The sequence below is a fragment of the Dicentrarchus labrax genome, unplaced genomic scaffold (genome assembly GCF_905237075.1).
Source record: "Dicentrarchus labrax unplaced genomic scaffold, dlabrax2021, whole genome shotgun sequence".
Classification (NCBI taxonomy): domain Eukaryota; kingdom Metazoa; phylum Chordata; class Actinopteri; family Moronidae; genus Dicentrarchus; species Dicentrarchus labrax.
In genome coordinates, this window is record NW_026136710.1 from 4,064,257 (window position 1) to 4,088,357 (window position 24,101).

Sequence of the window (24,101 nt, forward strand, 5' to 3'; positions counted from 1 at the left end):
TAAAACTACAGAATAAACCTTGTTTTTAATGTTTACCTGCTGTATCTGAACACCAGACTGGGGGAAAAAAGAGACACAACTTCATGATTTTTCATTTGATTTTGTTTTACTATAAACTCAAAATTACAATTTGTGTGTGTTTTTTTTTTAAGCATTGTGATATAATCAACATTTAAAACTCTTTATTCAAACGTTTGTTTTTTCCCTTTTTCAAGCTGCAATAATTCATCATTTTCAAACGTGATAAAGTCATTCAAGTCTCTCCCCCCCAAAAAAAAGTACCCGAACTAAACAACAAAGCCCTTTTTTATTTATTTAAATAGTGTTCTTCAGGTGTTCCTCGTAACGTCGCTGAATATTTGTTTTTGGCAACAGTAAAATCCCACAAAATAAAAAGTACCGCTCAGTCCGCTACTGTTGATGCATCTCTGTACCAAAGGCAACATCAGCATGAGTCAGAATCTGTACACGAACAAAACGTTATTTGGCAAAAACAATAAAAGAGAAAAAGATTCCAACCTGCGACCGCCGTTATGTTTCCGTTCCCTCGGATAAATAGTTCAAAAATATTGCCAGTTTTTCCACAAACAAAAAACCTCGACACTCACGAACGATTTAAAACAAAAAGTGAAAAACAAAAGTAAATAAAAAAAGAATCTTTTAGCTTCTTTTTTTTTGTACAATTTCTCTGTAACAGTTTTTAAGTAATAAATAAACAAACAGGATTCAATCATTGCACTTCAACTCGCAACAGAAACAGAAAAAAGAGGAGGAAATAAATCACTCATACACACAAACTCCATTTTTACAAGTGCACTATGTTTTTAAAAAGTGTTATAGAAAGAAAGACCGCCGCCTCTCGCTCGTGGTGGAAACATATCGGAGAGTAAAGTTACCTGAAAGTGAGAGTGGAAAGTGTTCATTTACCCTCTGACGCTCCCTTTTCATTTTTTGTATTGCTCACATATTGTAGAAGAATATAAAGTCCTCACCTCGTTGGATTCTCCGTCACAGGAGGAACATTTTCTCTCTCAGAGTGCAGGAAACGTCTGTTTTTTGGCTGACGATGACGCGAGGAAGAGATTAAAATGAACCCGAAGCTTCGAAACGAACGAATTTAAAATGATTGAAGGAGCAAAAAATAAAAAATAGTCAACGTCCCGTCAAACGGAAAACGACATTCAAGAGTTTTTTTTAACGTGAGAGGAGATTCCAGAGTGGAGCGGAGGGGAAGGCATGGTCCAAGCGAAGCCTCGTCTTCACCCGGCTGGTTTGTAAACGTGTTACCGTACCGCAGCGTGTGTGTGTGTGTGTGTGTGTGTGTGCGTGTGAATGCATAAAGTCGTGTGTAAACTCTTTAGAAAGAGAAAGAATTCAAGTTTAACGTGTCTGTGACGGTGCGAGTACCAACATGCAGGTGATTTTTTTCTTTCTTTCTTTCTTCTGAGCGTCCGTGGTGGTGATGATGATGATGATGATGATGATGGTGGTGATCTTCGTCTCTCTAGCTGCCCTCGAGGAGTTTGGCGAGCGTGTCCCTCAGCTCCGTCAGCTCGAAGATCTTGCTGTCCAGCAGCTCCAGCAGCGAGCGCAGGCTCTTGCGGAAGTCTTCCCTCTCGTGCTGGCTGCTCTCCAGACGCCGCTCCAGGTCGCTCAGCTGAGCCTCCAACGTCTCGTTCCTCGACTCCGAGTCCTGAAACAGAAAAACCACAAATAAAAACGCTTAGAACGAGAGACTCGGTGTGTCGGCGCGAGACGAGGTTCCCCGTTCTGCAGCTGGAAGGAGAAACATCTAGTTAGAGGTTAAAGAGAAAGAAATGGTTATTTATCATATTTTTAATTTTCTTTCTAAATATTTCTGAAAAGATGGAAAAAGTTTAATATGAATTCTTTTAGTTTTTTTTACTTTCTTTCTGAAAATTTATTTTTTGAGTATCATAAAGTCACACAGCGACAATCTGGTTCTAGTTGCTAAGTTTGTTTTTCTATGTTTGTGCAGTGGCTCTCGAACTCTGGTTGATACAGATGCACAATAAGGATGTTTTCTTTCAGCCAGTAAGATAAACAATAACTTCACATTTTTGTATTTTAAATAGAAGTTCATAACCTGAAGTTTTTACACACTGGAGGGTTAGAAAGGGGTTCTCGTGAGGAAAAGATTTAATATTCAACAGCTCTGATTTAACCAAATCTAACTCATCACGATTGTTAACAACAAACAACAATTATTGATCAAAATTTAACTAATTTTTTCAAGTAAAGTTCTTTAAAAAAAACGAACTTAAGCTTTAATCGGACATAAAGCCATCATGTATCGGCTATAATTGAATTATATTATTATTATAATAGATAATAAAACACAATTCCCATTATCGATCGATAAGTTATCTGCCCTGATAATTATTGTGAATCCTTAAAATGAAGTAAAATTGTTTCTCAATCAGTGCAGCAGAATTCATTCAGACAGATCATCTATTAATCAATCAATCAATCAATCAATCAATCAATCTTGAGTCTTCACACTAGACTTAAAGCTGCAGTAAGTAACTTTTATAAACATGTAAGAAAGTTTGTTGTTGAGTCTCCTGAAGCCTCCAGGTTTGATGGGTTGTTGTAAATCCCGTCAGGAGCTCTAGGAGGAGCCAGAGGAAGCTGATTTATTCTCACATTATCTGTCTCGTGTTCTTCTGTCAGAATATAATGAAGGTTTCAGCAAATATGACAGAAAGTTATTCTTTATAAAAGTTAAATAACTGCAGCTTTAAGTCTCTCTGAGTTCATCCTCAGCACTTCATCATGTTAAATACATTTTTAATCAAATTTACTGACATTAAAAAGATAAACTGAATTCCATCATTCAACCATTAAATTATACTTTCACAGTTTCAGCTTCACAAAATGTGAACTTTAATTTATTTGTATAACGGGGAACATTTTTCTGCGTTGAGTATTTTTATTTTTAATACTTTAACATCTTAAACACTGAACATTACCGTGTAATAGAGTACTTTTACCGTTACTCACCTGTAGTTTCAGTGTCAGAGTGTCTTTCTGAGACTGGAACTCATTGGCGCTCTCCACCTCTGCTTTCAGTCTCTCCAACTCCTGCAGGTAAAAACATAAACAGTCAATAATAAAAATTAAAATAAGACGTTTGTGTGTGAAACTTCTCAAACTCCTCGTACCTCCTCCTTCGCCTTCAACGCCGACTCCAGCTCCTCTATCGTTTGGTTGAGCTCTGTCTTTTGGGATTTGATCACCGTCGTCTGGCCGCTCACGCACTCCAACTCCGTCACCTGGAACGCAAACGCCACAAAAAAAAAAAACCCCGGTAAGCCTTCGCACACGCACACAAACCGCCTCACAACGTGGATCAGGACGTTTATACGAGTTCACACCCGTTTGTGTAGCCTCTCGGCTTCTTCCTGATAGGCCGCCAGCTGCTGCTTCCACTGTTTGACGTTGGCCGTGGACTCGAGCAGAGCCGCCGTCAGCTTGGCGTTGTTCCCCTTGAGCGCCGCCAGCTCCGCCTCCCAGTGCTTGTTGATGTTGGATGAACTGAGACGAGAGGAAGAGACAGCAGAGGACGAAATATTCAGATCCTGAACTTTATTGTGTGTTGATTGTGGCAGTTTTTACAGGACAGGTCACACATTAAGTTTTATTCCTCCCTTTTTTAATGAGTTACATTACAGTTTTCCTCTAACCGTCTACAGTAAGTAACAGTTCAAATCAGGTTGAATTCATTATATTTTACAGAAAAGTCACAAAAGTCATCTTCTAGAAAGTGAACAAACACTTTCACTTCCTAGAAGATTAATTATTAAAACAATTAAAGTTGCTGTGCGTGTCTGAGAGGTAGGAGATCTGAGCGAGGGGCTGAAAACATCAATTATTCATTTTAAATCAATTTTATAAGGTGTTTCCATGTCTCAAGGTTTTCCAGGATTTGTGGGAAACCTGTAAAAGTAGAAACATTATTATGTAAAGATACCTAATTTACGAGTAAGAGTCCAGAATTCAAAATGTACTAAAGTTAAAATGTAGCCCGAGGAGTCGATTGTAGATACTTTATATATTACAGTTAGATTAAAAGTGAAATACTGCATCGTATCATTTATCATATATTGTTTTATTATGTAACAAATAGCAACTTTAAGCTGAGTTAAGAGTATCAGTAGAAAGTGGCAGTACAGTCGCACCGTGCTTGAGTGAGTGTAGTTACAGAGTTACATCAGGCTGCAACCAAGTTACCTTCATTATTGATTGATCTGCCAAATATTTTCTTCATTGCACAATTAATTAATTAATTAATTAATTAATTAATCATTTGGACTTTAAAGTGTCATGAAATTGCTTGAAAATGTAAAGATTAAATTATATTAATGATTTAAATCCAATTATTGAATCCGACTGAATCTTATCAGGTTCAGCTTTTGAACATTTCACCTTTTGTTGGCTGAGAAACAACATTTATAACCTTTATTAGCTTTAAATAACACTGCTGTATATACCTTTTGACCTGTGCAGTTATATTTATATTAATATATATACACATAAGCTTTATATACATGTAACTTATTCTATGATGTGTATTTTCTTTTCTATTGTGTTTATATCTGCAGCTGCTGACCAGAAAGCTTCTTATCTCGTCAGCAGAAGTTGAAGCTTCTGTCAGTTTAATCTTGTGTATTTTTTTGGTTTATAACTCGATCCTTCGTCTATTGTGTCTGCGGACAAAAAGCTGAATGAATGCCCGTAAACATCAGTTCACAGAGAACCAGCAGAAACCAGTTTTCAGTGAACTGTCGTCACGTCGAGGCTGAAAAACAACTCCAGTTCCTGTAACTTCGAGCTGAACACAGACTTCGTGTTGCGTGAGGCTTTCCGAGAATGAGGTGCTGTCGCCTCTCAGGTGTCAGATCTGTCGTCGTCTACCCAGAATCCTCCCGCGTGCTGAGGCTGTTTACTGTAACGAATACCGCTCGCGCACCAAAACGAACTCACTGACTTCAGATCAGAGCTGGAGGAAGGTATTCAGAGTAGTAATGTAATAAAATACTCCAGTGTGGAACATTCAGGAGGATCTATTGGAAGAACTTCACAGCCCTGTTCTCACTCCCAGGTCGTCAAATACAGACGCGAGTGGTGTTCAATTATCTGCAACTTCACAGTTAAATGTCATTAAATCCTTCACACTGGTCCTTTAAAAGCTCCATGTTAGTGTTATTATTAATGGATTATTGTTATTGATCTATTAAAAAAAGGTCCAGTGTTTTCATTAGTGTGTAATCACCTGAATATCAAGGTTTAAGGTGACTTTATTTGTATATAGTATATATAAACAACTCAGATAAACATGATATAAACGTGATAAAAGATCAATAATGAAATTACTAAGATAAAAATGCAGATAAAACCAAGAATATCTCTGTGCCGGGTTATTGATCTGACTGATCGCTGCTGGAACGAAGCTCTTTTTATACTCTTTATTCTAAATATTGGGAATATAAACCTTCGTCCAGGAGGAAGAAGAAGCTGAAATTCACCGTGTGAAAGGGCAGAAGTCTTAGTTTAAAACCGGAGCTGTAAAGAATCCACTGAGTAGGATACTACGAGCCGGTGTTTGATTTGTCCGTTCTGGGCTACTGTAGAAACACGTTAATGGTACTTTAATGTTGTAGGTGGAGCTAAGGAGCAGGTAAATTACCTCCTTTAACACTGACTGTGAATGTTTGGACACTAGAACACAAATGTTCCTCAACATTTGATGTAAAACATGAAATAAAACCCAACAGGAGGACAGTGTTGTGGTTATTTGTACAATAAAAGATAATTTTATAATTAATTTATACAGTTTTATGTATTTTAGTGTTTCTGCTGCATTAACGTCCCCTAAAGCACGGCTGACACGACCCACCTCCACTCATTGAGCGGTTTATAATTAATAGGAAGCATGCGTAGTGTGTTACTGTAATGCTTCACTGCTGTCCAGAGGCCTGAGGGACCAGATCAATAATGAATGAATGAATGAATCGACACGAGCTGCAGCGATCTGTGCTGCGCTGTGCCAATTTCATTTTAAATCAGCTCTCCGGAGAGTCGCTAACGGACTCGTTAACACCGAACGTGATGATTTAATGATCAGGATGCGTTAAACTATTAAAAAGCTATTTAACAGAAAGAAAACGAGACGATATTTGAGCCTCTAAGTGCTCTGCTTTACCTGTGTGAGAAGGGCAGTGCATTCTGGGAAGGCTCTGCTCTGGCTTCGGTGTGCTGAGGCGTGTCTGGTGTGACCCTCTCGTCGTCGGTACCGTTGATGCTCTCCGAGGTCAAAGGTGACTGTAGATCACCTGGCGCTGACTCCTGATTGGACAGTGAAACACAAAGAAATATTTTTTAATTAAAAATTAAATTAATTTTATTATAATGAAACAGTTCAACATTTTTGGGGGAAAAAATAAAGTTTATTCGTTTATATGCCGAGAGTTAAACGAGAAGATCGACACCACTCTCGTGTCCGTACGCGAACTGTGAAGCTACAACCAGAAGAGAGTTAGCTTAGCTTAGCATAAAGAATGTAAACAGGAGGAAACAGCTAGTCAGCGAGAATTCGGTTTCTTTGAACATCTTTTATTTTCCCCTCGTTTTCAAGTCTTTCTCAAGCTGAAACCCTCCACGGAAATAACACAAACTGTAGTTCCTCTAACAGCCACTAGAGGCTGATTTTACAGCAGAAATAAACGTGTTTACAACCTCGTACGAGAACGTTTTTTGTCTCTATGGCTAAATTTTGCGAATTTGTACAACTGCACAGATATTTTTTTTTTATATAACTCACCCGTATAAATTATATAAAGGCTTAAAGTTATGCATAATTAAGGGCGTGGCTGCGTTGAGTGACACGTAGGCTTTCTCATACTATATTTATTGTTATTCACCAACAAGGAAAATTCCTTATATGTGGAAAAACCTACATCCAATTCTAAACCTGTCAGTCTATGGGCTTTATGCTGAGCTAATGGGCTGCTAGCTGTAGCCACATGTTTAAATGTACAGATATGAGAGTGATATCGATCTGACCAGCGAGACGGCGAATAAGCACTTTCCCCCCAAACGGCTGAACTTTTCCTTTAAATTTGGATTATGAAACAGAACAAAGTAATAAAGTTTTAATGACTCCGTGCTCTCAAAAATTAACTTTTCTGCTGAGATGTAGCCGAAGACGCTCTGAAAACTAACCACTAGACACAAAACTAGATTCAAATCACAGGACGTTTTCTCTGTTTCTCTGCTTTTTGGGTCTGAGCTGCCGATTTAAGTGATTTCTTAGAACTGGGACTCTTCTGAAGACACTGTGTCCCTCGTACGTTATAAAATATCTCATAGCTGACTGTTACTTTTTGAGAGCACGAGAGGAGAGCTGGAGGGTCGTCTGTGGAAGGTTTATGTGGGAACTTCACAGGTTCCTCTGGTCGTTAGTCTGACATTAGGATGATAGACGAGGTTGTTAAAGACTGATGACGTGGGTTGCTCCCGAAAAAAGAAAGACCGGAGTAACAAAAACAATGACAATAGGTGATGAGTCTGGGCTTTATACATCATTGTGCTCTCACTGTTGGCTGCAGGGGAAGGTTTTTAGGGGAGGTCTGCATCATTAACTGGAGGGTAAGACTGGGAAAAAACGGGGCCACCGGAGTCATGAAAATGATTCTTTCCACTTCTTTTTACCTTCTTTTTAACAGGTTTGTTGACTGATAACACATTCCTTTTTACAGCGGCGCCCTGAGGAGGAATCATTAAGGAGAGGAGAACAAGCCACAAGGTGTTAGCTTAGTGGCTGAACGTGAGCTGAGTGAAACATTAAACAACTTATTATAACGAAGTACTCGAGCTACAGGAGCCGTCGTACAGGGATTACATTAATGTCATTCCTGGGGGTTTGTTACCAACCTTATTAACATTTTAATCTTGATTCTGAATGGAGAATACACTGTAAAACATATTAAACCAGAATGACTGAGAGTTTATGAGGAGATGGAGATCATCCAGTGTCTGGTATAGTTTGATGGCAAACATCCAGAATGAAAAGGCCTGCTATGCTTTTAACTCGTGCAGCAGGAAAAACAGCAGGAATCTATGCTAAAGTTACTTTTCTATGCTGATGATATGATAGACTTTATTGATCCCACACTGTGGAAATTCACTTGTTACAGCAGCTCCAGATAGAAGATAGCAGATAAGAACAAAAAAGAAATACACATTGAATAAGAAAATAAAGAAAGATAAAAGATATCAAGAAAACAATTAGATTTAGAATTAGGGTTGTTATGTACACTATATAGACATATATACAAACAGCAGTCATTTAGCAGAAGAATATAAGCTAGCTATGAATAGTTCAGGTCTAAAGACTAATGTGCACTTTTGATTCCTGTAGCAGAAAAAAACAGCAGGAATTTATAGACAGTTGTCTATCAATGTGAGCTGTGGAATAACAAAGTTTTATAAGTAATGTATTTACATATTTCTAGCCAACTTGCTTTATTCCTAAATCCAGAAAATGTTCATATATAAGCTATCCGTCCAAATAGCTAAGCTCACGTCTTCAAAGACAGATCCAGGTGTGCAGCGTATGCAAGGATGCATTAGCGGGGATAGTGTTACCTGAGAGGGAGTGCTGGTGAGCTCCATCTTCTCCTGAGACTTCTCCTTTGCTAACCTCGCTGCCTCTTTGAACTCCGCAAACTTATCTGCAAACTAAAAAGATTGAAAAAAAAAGACAGTTTGGTTTAAAGAGAGGAGATAAACTCAGTCTCTCTTTGTGGGTCTTCAGTCCCGCGCTCTCACCTTGGCCAGGTTGCTCTCCGACGAGAAGCCGAGGCCGTACACGGTGTTCGCCCGGCTGTCGGCCCACTGGCCAAACTTCTGCGACGTCTTGGTGAACGTCATGTTGGGGGTGATGGTGCTGTTGATGATGGCCTGTGGAGAATAAATACATTGTCTGTTAAAGCTTCACTGATTCAGGAAACAGGTTACAGCTGCAAGTGAGCAGCTGGAAGTCTGATATCTACTGGGAACCGACTGTGTGTGTGTGTGTGTGTGTGTTTTGGATGGACGTGGATTTGTGTTCACATTGTTTGGTAAACAGGAAGCAGTCAATGAGGAGTTACTGAAGTGAGTCCAACTGACTGTCATGTTATTGATCGGTGTGGGAGGACTCGCAGGCAGAGCTGGGAGAGAGGCGAGCGCAGGTGGTTGCGAGGAAAAATGGAAGATTTACTGTTAAGATGCCTCAAATAATCAGTTTATTCTTCTCCTTCAAACAGAGATCTTAACTCAAGGTCCACTTACTTCCTTTTTTTAAAAAGTCTTCGACCACATGACACAGTTCTCATCAGATTTACTTTTGTTGTATTTGCCATGAAACTGTTGATGTTGAAGCTTTTCCATGATTCTGATCACCTCTAAGACTTTTCACTCTTGAGGAAACAGCAGTCGAAAGCTCTAGAGACGCGAGTAAGTGGACCTTGAGTTGAGAATGTTTTGGTCTTTGAAGAGTAAATCAACACCCATTGAAAATATCTTTGTTTACATGTAATGATTTCACTTCTGAACTTGCTTCAGTGATGTACAAGTGTACACAGTATTTAATTTCCTCACAAACTTAAACGTTACTGTTATAAAGGGAGCGGCGACTTGGTGCGTCGTACGACCAAAACACACCGGCGCCGCAGTGCGTCATATAACACACATTAAGTGCCGCCTCTAACACAGTCAGGAAGCATCACAAGGTCGCTGCGTGTCTAGTTGCCTGCGGGGTTATACATAGAAAATAATAAGGGCCTGTTTTAGCCTTTAATTGGCAGTAAAAAAAAATACTTGAAAATGCAGCTGAAACTGTGACTCATGATTTGGAAGTCAGCTTGTAAATACTGTACAGCAGTGAACTCCAGGACCCAAACCCAGAGGTACGCTTTACCAACTGCACCTGTAACGAATTCACAGAGCTGTTTATGTATTAACTGTAGTGTAATGGGGCCAAACCTACAAGTTTGTCTCATTTCTGAACCACCAGAGAGATTTGTCACTGTGTGGCCTGCGTCTGTTTTCTTTCCCTCTGACTTATTGTTGTTGTCTGTATAATCACGTCCTCCAGCACCAGCCCGCCCAATCGCTGCTATTTCCAGCTGAAAACTTGCTGGTTCAACAACAGCGGTAGCCACCCAGAGAGGCTCTTACATAACTATGCTAACTCCACCCCTGCACCCCTCTCAAGACTAAAATAATCACTGCCACACAGATATGACAGACCCGACCGCCCCTTCACTGCTCCAGCACAGAGAGGCCAGGCCGAGGCAAACAAAGCCTGGCAAGCTGAGAGTCGGGGTGGGACGTACTCACAAAATCCTACATATTTACAATATATAAACAAAGATATTGTTCTTTATGAATTTATCTGCACATACGAGTTGTTTGCAAGTGGTATATTACAATCCTAAGTTCCTATTGATTGAAATGAGGCTCTAACAGACCGTTAAACAAATGTTACATACTGAATATTAAGACTGAAGCTGTAGTCGTGGCACAGGAAAGGTTACGAAGGACTGCCACACACACACACACCTTGGATCCATCCAGACTGATGATTCGATATACATTCCTGGTACTGTCGTAGAAGTAGGAGACGGTGACAGCGTGTTTACTGGTGGGAACCCAGTTCTTCTTGGTGTTTGGGTCGATCTGGAAGACGTGGGCCCGTGTGCTGAAGATGGGCTGCTCTCTGTGGAGAGAAAGGAAGAAACGTTGGAGGAGATTGAGCCATCGGTATTTGGTTAAAAAAAGGCCTCAAACTCTGAGGTTGCCTTAAATATGCAGCGTGTAACTGAATACCAGCCTGTGAGGAGGAAAAACAAGCTTTGGTTTCACCAAAATAGACAAAACAACAAAGAAAATTATTGCGTTCAAGTTGACAAAGATTGATGCCAAAGGACAAAAAAACACAAGTCATGCTAACGGCTCTGTGAGGCGCACTGGTGCTTTAAGATAATTGCTCAAAGACAGCAGGTGTAATGTTTAACTTGTTCATCACGGTAGTTTAACGAGTACAAATGAACACTAGACCAAACTGCAACCTCCGTGGACTGGTAAATGAAGCCAACAGCAAAGTAACAAACACTGCAGTTCCTCTAACGGCCACTAGAGGCTGGCTCCAGGAGTGAGTCAATCTCCATAAGGCCTCATATTAAAACTTTACAGCAGAAATAAACAAGTTTACAGCCTGGTACAAAAAATGGTTTTGGTCCCTATAGCTACATTTCCTGTTTATGACGACGGTACGGAGGGTGAATTTGTATAAAACTCACCTGTTTAAATTATATTAAGGCTTAAAGTTGAGCATAATTAAGGCTATGGACGCTTTGAGTGACAGGCGGGTGCGGCACAGCCCGTCTCAGCTCCACGTAATGGCCTATTTTTGTCAAACAGGACTGCCACGTCCAGAGCCGACGACACAGCTCTTCAGAAACTTCTACATCCATTTTTAATTGTACAGTCTATGCACTAAACACAAGGCTGATGCCAATGTCATTAGTTTGCAGATATTCGGTCAGAAATCAATGACTAGACGCCAGATTAGAAGTCAGTGGATCACCAAAGTTATTACAGTTCATCCTCAGGGGAACGTGAAGGTCACATTTTGTGAGAATCCGTCCAACAGTTGTGGAGATATTTCACTAAAACCACAAAGTCATTAGGGTTCATCCTCTGGGGCGTTTGCCATCGCTAGAGTCGCACCGATTCTAAAAACATTCAGGTGTGTTCAGGCCAAAGTTCATTAAGTTAAGGATCAATAAAGTGCTCTTCATTCCTCACATCCTCCGAACAATCTGCTGACACTCGTTAAAGAGACACAACGTGTGAATAAAGCGCCACATGAAATATCAAACGCTGTCCTTTCCAGTGAAAAGAAGTGGAAGCACTGAGGGAACGTGATGAGGAAGAGGAAGGTGAGAAACAGCTTGCCAGATCCCAGCACATCCATTATTCACTGGTCTGCTGTGTTGCTGCTCTACCAGTGACAGGACGAGGAAAAACACTGTAGAAATGAACACATACAAGCACATGGACACAGTCTTCCTCTCCTCATGTGGCACACAAAGGCAGATAGTAAAAAATATTCAATTAACACTTGGCAGGAGGAATCAAATCAAATAAATCTGCAAATATTAAAATTTGCTTCGTAATGTAGACTCTCTGCAATGTTCCAAAACACAAATAATCCTTAATGTCACGATCGCTTCATTACTTGGAGTTAATGAACCTTTGCAGTCAGCGGGTGATGAAGGCAGAGTCATTAAAAATGATTTATGATTTACAAAATAAAGCCTTAAGGAAGCTTTACAAAATAAAGAAGCACCAACAATCGTAATGCAACGATTTAGACGACCTAAGTTATATTTTTACTCTGCTGCTGCATCGCTGTCTGGAAATGGGAATGTGTTGGGTTGATGTTTCGTCTGGAGCTGAATTAGAGAAGACGTGTTGTGGTTTGTTTGGGTAACGTGAGACAGGAAAATATACAACATGAGGACTAATATCTTGTTTAAGTTCTATTAGTGGTGACAGAGAAGGCAATCACACCTCTCTAGTGACAGCGGCTGGACGTTAGCGAGGAGATATTTGTGATATGGAGAGACAAAATAGCACAACCTTTCTTCATGATGGCGTTTGAGGTCGATCAGATTAATTCCCCAGGAGAAGTTTGTTAAAATATGTGTGTAAATCGCCAAAAATTACCATTAAATTAAAAAATACTGACTTCCTTGTTGGGTTTGGGTTACATTCTGACATAATACAAGTGCCATTTTCATACCTATCAGTGAAATGTGCCCCTGGGGCAGTTGTTTAGGGGACGCTACTGAGCTATTTTGCCACTCCCATGTGCAAAACACATACATACGCCACCGCTGATGTGTATGTGGTGTTTCATGAGTTTTGGAGGATGTTACGGTCACCAAATATGTGATTTATTGTGTAAAATATCATTATTATTATTATTATTATTATTATTATTATAAAGAGTTGGAGTGATTTTGACAGGGCTTTGACAATGTTTGCCTCTTGGGGCCTTTATTATTACATACATGTGAATGTGTTCAGAGACTGTTTCTATACCAGCAATGTGTGCAGGTTAATAATAATAAAAGAAACATTTTGTGTGACTTTTCTTTCTGCTGTGGTGTCGAAAGAGGTATACCTTAGTTTATACTTAGACTACCTCAGAAATAAAAAAGGATTCTTTAATTTTATGTAACAAATATGAGAAGATATATTTTGTGTATCTTTACATAGACATAAAATAATCTTTTTCAGTCATAATTTGTCTCCAAACTCCAAATAAATGTTATAAAATCATATCATGAACCCAGTATTGTTAATTGTATCAAATCATCAGTTACACCTCTAATCAGGGCTGCACAATTAATCGAAATATGGCATAAATGTAATATCCAAACTGCAACAAAACACCATTATAATGAAGTACAGTAGTTCTGCAGAGATGCCCTTATCTAAAAATCTTTTCCACAATCGTATAATAACCATATATATGATGTTTCTACCATATCGTGCAGCTCTATCCCTCATAGAAAAGAAAAGCTGTAAAAAGTTGGATAAGAAAACCAGAATATAACCTGGGTGCAGGAGGAGATGGAGCGTCCTTCTTGAAACCTGCTGCCTCGTGTGTGGGCGGTTAAGATAAAAATCAGGCTTTTTTTTTTTTTTTTTTTTTTTTAAAGCAGCAGAAAGAAAGGGCAGATATGCTAATATGCTTCTACTTTTACAATAACAGGGCTGAACAATGCAGCAGAGCCCACACAGACACGGACAACCATCAACCCCCATGTGTGTCGGAGGCGAAAGCGTGGAGGTTGACACAAGTTAAAGCCACTCTCTCCGATGTCGGTGCAGCTCCCGAACAACGTGCATCACAAAGCGGAGATTAGACTAATTACAAAACAACAGGTCGATTGATTGACAAGATTATGTGGGTTCAGGTCGATTCCGTGGAGAGAGCTCGCTTCCAGATTTGTTTGTCGACCGTCACTCATTTCATTTTGACACCACTTTCCTCCCCCCCGGCACAGAGGCAGCTCAAAGTCGCACCCTCGAATGATTTGTCTGTAAAGAAAAGCAGCAGGATGTTATATATTTGAGGCATGTGTGAGCGTGTGCAGGCCAGAGCAGAAGGGCGAACGCTGACGTAGAAGCAGCAGCAACGATGCCAACGGTGACCTGGAAGCACCTGTGCTGACATACAGAGATCAGCGGGCTCTGGACGGATTCCAAATATTGCTATGGATGGATGAAAAAGCTCGCAGGGTCTTGGATTAAAAGCAAAAACAAGCTGTAACTGTCTGGTTGTAACTGGTCTGAATCCTCATGGAAATACGCACACACACACAAAAAAAAAAGAGAGCAGATTTTTTGCCTGGAGATGTATACAGACTTCTGGAAATGTCCCAATTTGTTAGTTTCCTCCAAAATAAAGTGTGGGACTGCTTGAAAGTAATTTTCTCTTTCTCAAAAGAAGGAAAATTGTAAGAAAAATATATTAAAGACAAGAATATGTAGCCTATGCAGCAACAAATATTGCTTTAATTTCATTATTCTGTTGTTTTCTGAGCCTACTGACAGAAAAGAGTCTGCAAACAGCGTCCTGATCATGAGCTCTGCATGCTGAAAACTGTGGTACACCTTCAAATACTCAAGTAATCCCACACTGATTCAAACAATACCTGGGAAGCACTAACCTTTAATAAAAATATACATTTATATGTCAATATACAGAATGTTTCTTACTTCTCACTAGTGTCTAATTTCATCATTACAGCAAAGTGTGATTGGGTCTTTTTTTCACAGCAAATATTTTGACTTGTCTTGCAAGAAAACATACGAACCGATAACAGTTGAGATGGATTCCTAGAGCCAAGCTGCTCGCGTGCCTTAAAAAACAAAAGTTATGCAGATTACCGATGTCTATAAGTGTTTTGGTTACCGTGCTGATACCCGTATCTGAAACAGGTATCGAAATGCAAAAATGGGCATCCAGAATGCAAAACACTACCACTTCTAATTTTGCTAAATTGACATCGTCTCAACACCCTTTGTTGCTCCGAACAACCGGACAAAAATAAATCAAAAGGCTCTCCAACAGGGCAGTAAGCAGCACTAAGAAAGACAAACACAGAAGCACTGAATGATTTCTCTTCAACATTAGAGGCCCAACAATAAAACCACCTCTTTATCTTGACACATGACTCATTTAATGTAGATTTTGATCCTCAGATGCCTATCAAACAGGCAAAGTAGATTTAATTGCTTTGCTGGGAGCGGATCGTCCCGGGTCTCCTCCGGGACGCTCTGTGATTGTTCCTCTCTGGGAACCTCTCGTCATGTCTCAGTGTGTTAATTAAGTGGAGTGGAGACTTCGGCAGATGTTATTTAAAAGATAGACACAGTTAATCAGTGAGGTGGTGCTACTCGGGGATTCACAGCAGCTCAAACAGGCAGTTTTAGCTTCGATTTAACGCGTCAGAGTTCAGATGTGCTACGTACCTACTATTTGTCTTTGATGTTGAGGTTTCAACATTTCAACATTTCATTTCCTCTGATGTGATTTGCTTACAGCAGCTCTTCCGTGACGTCTATCAGGACACGTTCAGGGCGAGATATTATGCAAAACCAGAAGGGTTGAAGACAGGAGAGTTTGGGAGGTTGGCTCCTAAATTCACTAAGACTTGGTGACTGACGGTGTGATATGATAACAGTTGCAGGTTTACCATTGAAATAAACAGTAATTGGGTTGTGGATTGCACACAGAAGTAGACGAGAGGAGGATTCTCATGTCTGATTGGTCGCTGCTGTCACTGTAAAGATTTTATCAGCTGTAGGTAGCTAACTAATGAAGCTAACGTTGGCGCCACGAGTTGAAAACCCCTTCTATAAGAAAGGCTCAGGGACTCTGGAAGTCAGTGAGAGTTGGGGGCGCTGAGAGAAAGTCTATCTATTGAAGGAGTTCCTGATTCATGCTAAATGCTAAACACATGGCAGTCATGAAAGGCCAGGATCATTTATAATATAGTGATTAACAACATTTTACACTAATTTTATAACTTTATAGGAGTTAAAAAATGATTAATACAACCAGTAAAACCTGCTTCCTTGCCATACATACCATTAAAACCCAGTTACAAATAGAGGAGTTTTTATAAATTAATGGTTTTCATTATGCCAGATTGTAAGGGGAGCTAGAGCCTCAGCAGTCCTACTATCAGCAGCAGTGCTTAGACAGACAGACAGATAGACAGATAGACAGATAGATAGATAGATAGATAGATAACAGCTTCCTCTCCAGTAGGAGACAGAAACAGCATTGTTCTTGTGTTGCAGAGTAGAGCTAGTTAGTCCTTGTAGTATTGTTTTAAATCATTTTAACATAACCCTGTTTGGTTGTTTATCTTACATAACGCCCGGGGATCAATAACAACAACACAGAGGTCGGATTTATACTTTATTGTTTGTATTTTCAAGCAGTATGTTTCACTTTTAGGAGAAAAGGCTTTAAGGATGACGGACGAGGACTGACTGATGGCGTGTTTGGTGAATGCAACCTGGATAACAGGTTTGGCTCGGGGGTGCTGGAATGTGAACTTCCCCAAATCCAATAAAGAGCAAAACAGAGCTGCTTACGTGATCTTAAACACGTCCAGGTCTGTCTTCCTCGCAGTGACAAGTGTCTGTCAGTAATGTAACCTGTACCTCTGAAAAAATTTAGTTAGTTAATAATGTGCTGCTTAACCTTGGTTACAGAGAGTTAAAATCCTTAAATCACTACATTTTATTTCATATTTGTCACATTTAAACTTTAGTAACCTCAGTGCAAACAGCATTTAAGTGGAAATCAATTCAAAAGGTATCCGACTGTCTTTCAGGAAACAGATCGATTCTCCAGAGAGTGTAAAAAGGATAAATATCTGCATCATTTTGGTGCTTTATCAATATTTTATAGTTAGTTTAGTCCAGCAGACCGGCACATATATGCTCCTGTTAGACTGAAATCTAATAAAAACTAAATATTTGACTCTGTAGAAGCCACTGTTTTATCTGGTTATTGTTTAGTCGACTGACAAGTTTGGTGGCTTAATGCAGCTTTAATTCAAACTACGTGTTTGCATATATTTAATACTATTACGAGGAACATTAGAGCAATGGGTCAATTGTGTTAAAATCAAAAAAGGGAGAAATACTTTGTATTGTTTCATGGATAAAACATGTTTAAAATGGTGAAAATGAATCAAATATAGAAACTTGACTACATTGAGTCCCTCCTCTGATTTTAATGTTGGGAAACATACTGACTTTCACTCTTTTCAACAGTGTCAAAGTCTCAATTAATCTTCTTTAAGTGGGTACAATGACCAACTTTTAGCGGGTCGTTTTGTATTTCAGGGTGTCATTAGTCTGACACTGTGGCCTAGATCAAAATCTGCCCCGGCGGTGTGTGTGTCGCTGTGAGTGTGTGCCGATTGTTAGCCTATAATCCCCGTTTCACAATGAAAACGTACCGAGCTATTCAAGTCTCAATGACAAGTGCTTTGACAGAGGAATCCGACCGCAGATGTTATCAAATCAGCAGTTCCCCAGTTACAACCAGCAAAAACATTCAGGAGGACAGACAGACAGAGAGACAGACAGAGAGAGAGCGAGACAGACAGCAGTGTTTGCATACTGGGATACAAAGACACGCACTGTCTCTGACTGAAAGGGCAATGTGTTCAGATTATCTGGTAACCACATACAGTGTGTTCTTCATCAGGAAACGCTATTGTTGCAGATCAGTCACTCGTGACGTCGAGATGATGAAGACCACATTTATCCTTCACAGCAGCTTGGATTGCTGGAGATCAATACTTGTAACAGTTAGTCAAATTATCCCAATTTATTGTTTAAATCCATTTATTGTTCTTTTTTCTTTCCAAATTATAGTTAAAAACACAAATATATATAATTTATAAAAGATATAAAACATATTTGAGAAGATTTTAAGGCAATTTCTCCACATTAACATATTCAATTCTAACTATATTTAGTATAATATCAAAGAAAAGACAAAGAAAGACAACAAATATTTATGCGTGAGCTGGAACAAGTGAAATTTTGGCATTTTCTTCTGAAGAAATTCCTTAAAATCGATTATCAAAACAGTCGCAGTCAATCAATATCTTCTGTCTCTGAGCATCTTCTGATTAGTTTTGTTATAGGTTAATCTTGTTTTGTTAGAAAACAGTGAAAAATGTCTGTCTCGATATTCCTAAAGCCCAAAGAGACACCATCAAAGGTCTTCTTCTGCCCAAACAACCAGGAACTATCACATTTTTTTTGGCCTTTCTGCTTATAATTAATGGATTATTAAAATAATTGCCAAATACTTTTCTGTCAATAAACTAATTGATTATTGGACAAATGTTGCAGCTTTAACACATATTTCATTTGACTCTCAATGCAATGCCTTCCTATAAAAGTACCCTTCACACTCCTTTAACAATAAGAATTAAAGCATTATTATCCAATGTTATAAAATATTAAACATTAATCTTCTTATATTGCTTAAGAAGAAAAATACAACTACAACAACAAAGAGAGAAACTCTGCTGTGTCAGATCACGGCTGGTTGCAGTCTGTGCTCGCCCGCCCCTCCACCACCGCCGCCGCCGCCGCCACCACCACCGTATTACTAACTCAGCTGCTGCGTCGTCATGGCAACAGCCATGTGACACAAGGGCTGGTCATGAGCTGTGAACATCCTCCAAACTCCATCCATCCATCCATCCGTCTCTCTCTCTCTCTCTCCTGCCACACATGCTCCCTTTGCCCCAATCCGATCCCGCCGTCCCTGCCGGTCAACCCACTCACAGAGAGCGGCAGCAGGGGCTTGGCAAGGCACAACCTCCAGTTTAAAAAAAAACACCCATATGCCATTCACCAGGCTCAGGGCTTTCTGTGTGTGTGTGTGTGTGTGCGCGTGTGTGTGTGTGTGTGTGTGTAAAGAAGATTTTTGCCTCAACACGTTGAATCTTTTGCGACGCACTGACACAGCGTCTTTTTCCCTGCCTTTACAACGTCTGGGTGTAATAAAAAGGTTACAGTGCGCCTCTTTCAGATCACTTTATTTTATTAGACCTCCGTGGAAAAATAAAACAAGTCCGATGAGGGGAAGTGAAAGAGAAAAATGGTAATAAGTTATAAAAAAAAAAAGACAAACATGGTGCTAAGAAACCCCAACAGAGCTGGCAGAACGCTACATAATCACACAACGCCAGCAGAGAACATGTGAACTGTGCGTCACATTTTACAGCACACTAACGAGCAATTTAACGAATTAATCTACATTTTAGTTTCTCTACTAATCTGTTATAGTCTGTAGAGTGTCAGCAAATAGTGTCAGCTCTTATTTTGTCCGACATACGATCAAAAACCCAAAGATAGATAGATAGATAGATCAGGTTAATGTCATAGAAGATGAGGAAAAAAGAGCAAATATTCAACATTTAAGGGGCTGGATACAGAGACATTTTGACATTTTTGTGCTAAGAAATTACTTAAATGATTAATTTATTATCAAAATAGCTGCTTATTAGTTTGTCCATAGACTAATCAATTAATCGACTAAAGGTTTCAGCTCTTTTTGGACATTACAGGACGACTCCATCTCTTTCCGTTATAGTCCAGGCACCTTTCTCTTTAGAGCTCCACTTATGTTATTTCCACTTTACTCAGCCATACCAAAATAAAACAAACAAACAAAAAAAGAGGTAACAAAAAGACTTTTCATCCACACTCATCTCACAACCATACTGCCTGTGTCTCTTGTAAAGACTGTGGGTGATACAAGTCGGCTCAGAGACACCAACGAGTGGCGAGTGGCACCTACACGCGGCGTGATAACAACGATCTCACAGGTTCAGTGCAGGTCACGCTGTGTGAGATGGGACCAATAAAATCTGCACTACATTGTATGAAATCTGCTTCGAGGCGCGTCAGATGGTGCGATGAATGCCTGGTGAATCACATAAATACAAAATAAACTTCACATCATCCATCTGGCAACTCAAAATCTTCTTCTTAAAACCTCACTGTTATCTTCGAGCTTCTATTAACTGATGTTTGTTCACTTTTATTCTTTGGTTTTACTCAATAAAAGCACGTTGTAAGGAGAGGAGACTGAAGACGATGGTGTTGGGTAAGTTAATGTTTTTATGTCTTTCTGCACTGAATTTTAAATTGTTGGTTTGTAAACAAGGGTCGTAGCAACAGCCACATTGTGGGATTTTGCTCTTGAACTTCTGAGACAGCAGACAGCAGCCTGTTGTCGGACGAGACTTCACCACGTTTTCTGTCGTGATTGTCAACTCTCATTTTCAGGAAAACTGTGTAAAAACAGCTCCTGTACGCAGCTCCTGAGATAAAGATAAAGAACAGAAATATGTAGGTTTGTAAACGTAGTGTGGTTGATTTAATTCTATAACGTTTCTTTTAGACTGATGCAAATTCAACCAATCCCTGTGAATAATGTGCACTGTATCTGTATACGTTTTCTGCTAGTTTTGCAGATCATACCGGCCCCCCGCCTAAAACCTCGAGCCATACATCATCAAACCTCTATTTTATTCGCAATTTTCACTTTCTCCTGCAATTTCACTGCAAAAAAAGAAGCCTAAAAACATCACAACATGCATGCAATCTCTTTGAAAAGCTCCTACAAAACCAGACAATTTTAGGCTGCAACAAGCTCAAAATATTCTGCAAACTCCAGGAGCGACTGCTTAACGTTGAATTGAATGGCTGCAGGTCGTCCCTCCTCTTTCTCCTCTCATTTCCTGGCACCTCTCTACTGTTGATCAAATAAAAACATAATGCTTTTGGGAGAAAAAGTATGCTTCGCTGAGGGTAAAAGAAAACAGGCGTCTGCAGAGCGATTATGCACCAAATAACGTGGAACACAAAAAGATATGAATGTGATATTCCTGACAGTAAAAAAAATAAATTGGCAGAAATAAGCTGTTGCTTTACGTGGTCTGGGCATAACAGGTGTCAAGGGATGTGTTATCTCACTACTGCATGTCATGTGCTCGCTCATAACTGCAACCTAAATTCCTGTGACACCAGTCTGTCACCGCCGCCGCCACCGCCGTCCCAGAATATGTGTCTGTTTCCAGTCAAAAACAAGCTGGCTGCAAGTCGAACTCTGACCTACTGGTCTCACCAGTTAAGCAGACAAACGCAGCCTGGACACGGTTTTTATTCAGGAGTGCCAAGTTTCAGGAGGGGGCAGCTCGTTTACAACCATCTATTATACAAGAACAGAAGCTCCGGCACTTGTTGGAGGAGCTTGAAGTCTGACGTGCTAATTAAAGGGTGAGTGCACACGTAGGACACGCTTCTCTTTCTGGCGTCCGGGGAATTGATTGTTGACTGGATTATAGCCATTGGCCTTGAGAATTACAGAGGATGTGCTTTGCTTCCCCCCCCCTCTCCTCTCTCCTCCTCTTCAACCTCACCCCACCCCAACCACAATATGACAACAAACCAATCACATGCTACATCATCTGCTTTCATCTGGAGTAAGAACTAGGTCGCCCCTTGATCAGGAGAGTCACCATACATCCGCAGGTTCAGCTACATGCATTTACACGAGCCGAGTGCGGGGAGAGATCATTATTCTGTGGCGGGGATTTAAGTAGGAAAGCACAAAAAAAATTATTATTACACTATTTTAAAAGCTCCATCAAAACAATAATGCTTCGTCTTACTTCCCCATTAATAAAACCACACTGTGCCAAACTGTCTGAGCTCTGACTCTTGACCTGCTCTCCATCCATCCGTCAAACAGTAGCCGGCTTCTTTACAGCTTAATCTTTTGGCTTCGGTAATCTAAAAATGTCAGTGTATGGAGGCTGTGAGTGGATGTAACGACGGGCAGCAGTATATGGTTTATAGTGTTGTATCTCCGGGGCCAAGCATATTCTTTAGTACCAAAGTGGGTGGACGTAGAGGAATATTCATGGTGTTATATATATGCTGATTTAATCGTAAAATCTAAAAAATTTGCTTGGAAAAGGCCTTAAATAAAGATATTTTACATTATTATGGCACATTAGTAACATATTGAATAGAAATAACTAAAGGTAGCATTAGAAATCAACAAATCTTCAAATCTTTCCAAATCTTTAGACATTTCTTTCTGTATCTGACGACCTGAGAATGAGAACGAGGCTGTGAAGTGTGTAGGAGAAACTACAGTGGCCATTAAAACTCATGAAAAATTATCTACAGTCAGTGTTTGGTTTGTCCCTTCTGGGCTACGGTAGAAACATCACGGTCCAACAGCTGATTCTAAGGTCATAAAAACACAACAATTGCAATATTCAGGTGTTTGTACACTACAGAAAACATACCTATGAATATTATATTATATTTATGCCAGCAGAGCCTCTGAAATGTTACACACGGGACCTTTTAAGCCTAAAAGTCTCAAATGTGGCCGTAACAGATCATTAAATTACTCCAGTTTACTTCAGTTTTCCGCTAATCAACCCCCTAGGTTTACGTAGGACAACCTTATTCTCTTTTATATCATTAAGTAAACTGACCCAGTGACATATTTTATGGATATTATATTCAAAACTGTACAATGAATCCAAATAGTGAACTCAGTAACAAGAAGTATGTGTAAAACAAGTGATTTTGATTCATTCTGAGCAGATTATTTACCCCTTTTTACACAATTCTCTCTTTATTATGTATTTTTCTTATTTTTAACAATCATAAATACTTAACAGGCTTCTTTTTCTCTAACAAAATCAGTGTTTTTCTTGTCACTGACACTTGGCCATTGCTCTATTACATTATTTAAATCACCTAGCACACTTTAAAATTAACATTGCAAACCCCCTAAATCTGACTTTAAAATGTCCAGGACAACGTGTATTATATCCAGGACATTTTGCTATATATCAATCAAATCCCAGGTGTTTTCATGACTGGAAAACTACAATTTCCAGGTGTGTTTTTTTTTGTTTTCCAGGAACATGTGGGAACCCTATCCCTCCTTCTAAATTAGATCTGCAGACTTTCTCCTGCTCAAAATCTCTAAAAAAAAAAAACCCCAACACAACAAAAGTCAGTCACACCCTGACCTGCAGACAGAAAGCGAGCCACTGCACCTCCACTGTTAGTGACTAACTCCACATACCCCATTTTTGCTGGATCTTGGTGCCTTTGGGAGTCGATATCGATCCGCTGTGTGGTCTCTGGAGGGCGGTGTGAACGGGGCTAGCTTCGGCTCTCTCCTCTCTGTCCTCAGCCTGTCATGGCTCCTTCTCTCTCTCTCTCTCTCTCCTTCTCTCTCCCCTTCTTGTTGTTGTTAACTTATGTCCTTGGGTACATTTTTCTGTGTTGGTAGTCACCCGAGCAAACGTGTCTGAGCACGCAGACGCCTTTTTGAGCTACTACTGTTAGCGGTTAGCTTTAAAAACAAACCCCGGATTAATAGCTTTAGAGATAAACTCTGACAGGCGGCGGGAACGGGAGGGAGGAGGAGGAGGAGGAAGGGGGGGATATATATATATATAAAAAAAAGGGGGTTATTTAAGCTTTTAAAACTTTTTTTAAAACACAAAAAATAAATAAAATAGCGCACAGTCACTGAATGAGCTGGCTGTATCCATTCGCTGCTAGCTGACGGTGAATACCGTAAATCCCACTTTCAGTCTCCGGGGCTCTTCCTCGCCATTAACGGTTGCTTCTTTTTTTTTCCAACCGCCGCCACTCGGACACCGTCTTTAAATTAAACGCCGCTCGGTGTTACGATGGTGGACATCTTCTTCCAACGGCTGGAGCTTCATGTCTTGTTTTTTTTTTTTTTTTTGGGGAGGAAAAGACTGCGAACAGTTGGTGTAAACTCCAGGTTGTATCATCCTTCCCCTCCTTCTTCTTCTCCCCTCCTCTTCCTCCTCTTCCTCCTCCTCCTCCTCCTT

At 39.9% G+C, this 24,101-nt stretch overlaps 1 protein-coding gene across 2 annotated transcripts; it reads right to left on the reverse strand.

The window, feature by feature from the left end:
* Positions 1 to 87: 87 nt before the first annotated feature.
* LOC127370636 (homer protein homolog 1) lies at positions 88 to 23,963 on the reverse strand. Of its 2 annotated transcripts, XR_007886257.1 has the most exons (10): positions 23,318 to 23,963; positions 10,630 to 10,786; positions 8,854 to 8,985; positions 8,671 to 8,763; positions 6,227 to 6,369; positions 3,399 to 3,558; positions 3,186 to 3,296; positions 3,025 to 3,105; positions 993 to 1,693; positions 88 to 896 (listed from the first exon to the last, which is right to left on the reverse strand). XR_007886257.1 is itself a non-coding variant. In XM_051412871.1 (9 exons), exons 1-9 carry the CDS (start codon positions 23,320 to 23,322, stop codon positions 1,505 to 1,507), a joined length of 1,071 nt encoding a protein of 356 aa, XP_051268831.1. In that variant the 5' UTR covers positions 23,323 to 23,963; the 3' UTR covers positions 88 to 1,504. The 2 variants fall into 2 exon arrangements, 1 of the variants encoding a protein (XP_051268831.1); XM_051412871.1 differs by having other exon boundaries at positions 88 to 1,693.
* Between the last annotated feature and the right edge of the window lie 138 nt (positions 23,964 to 24,101).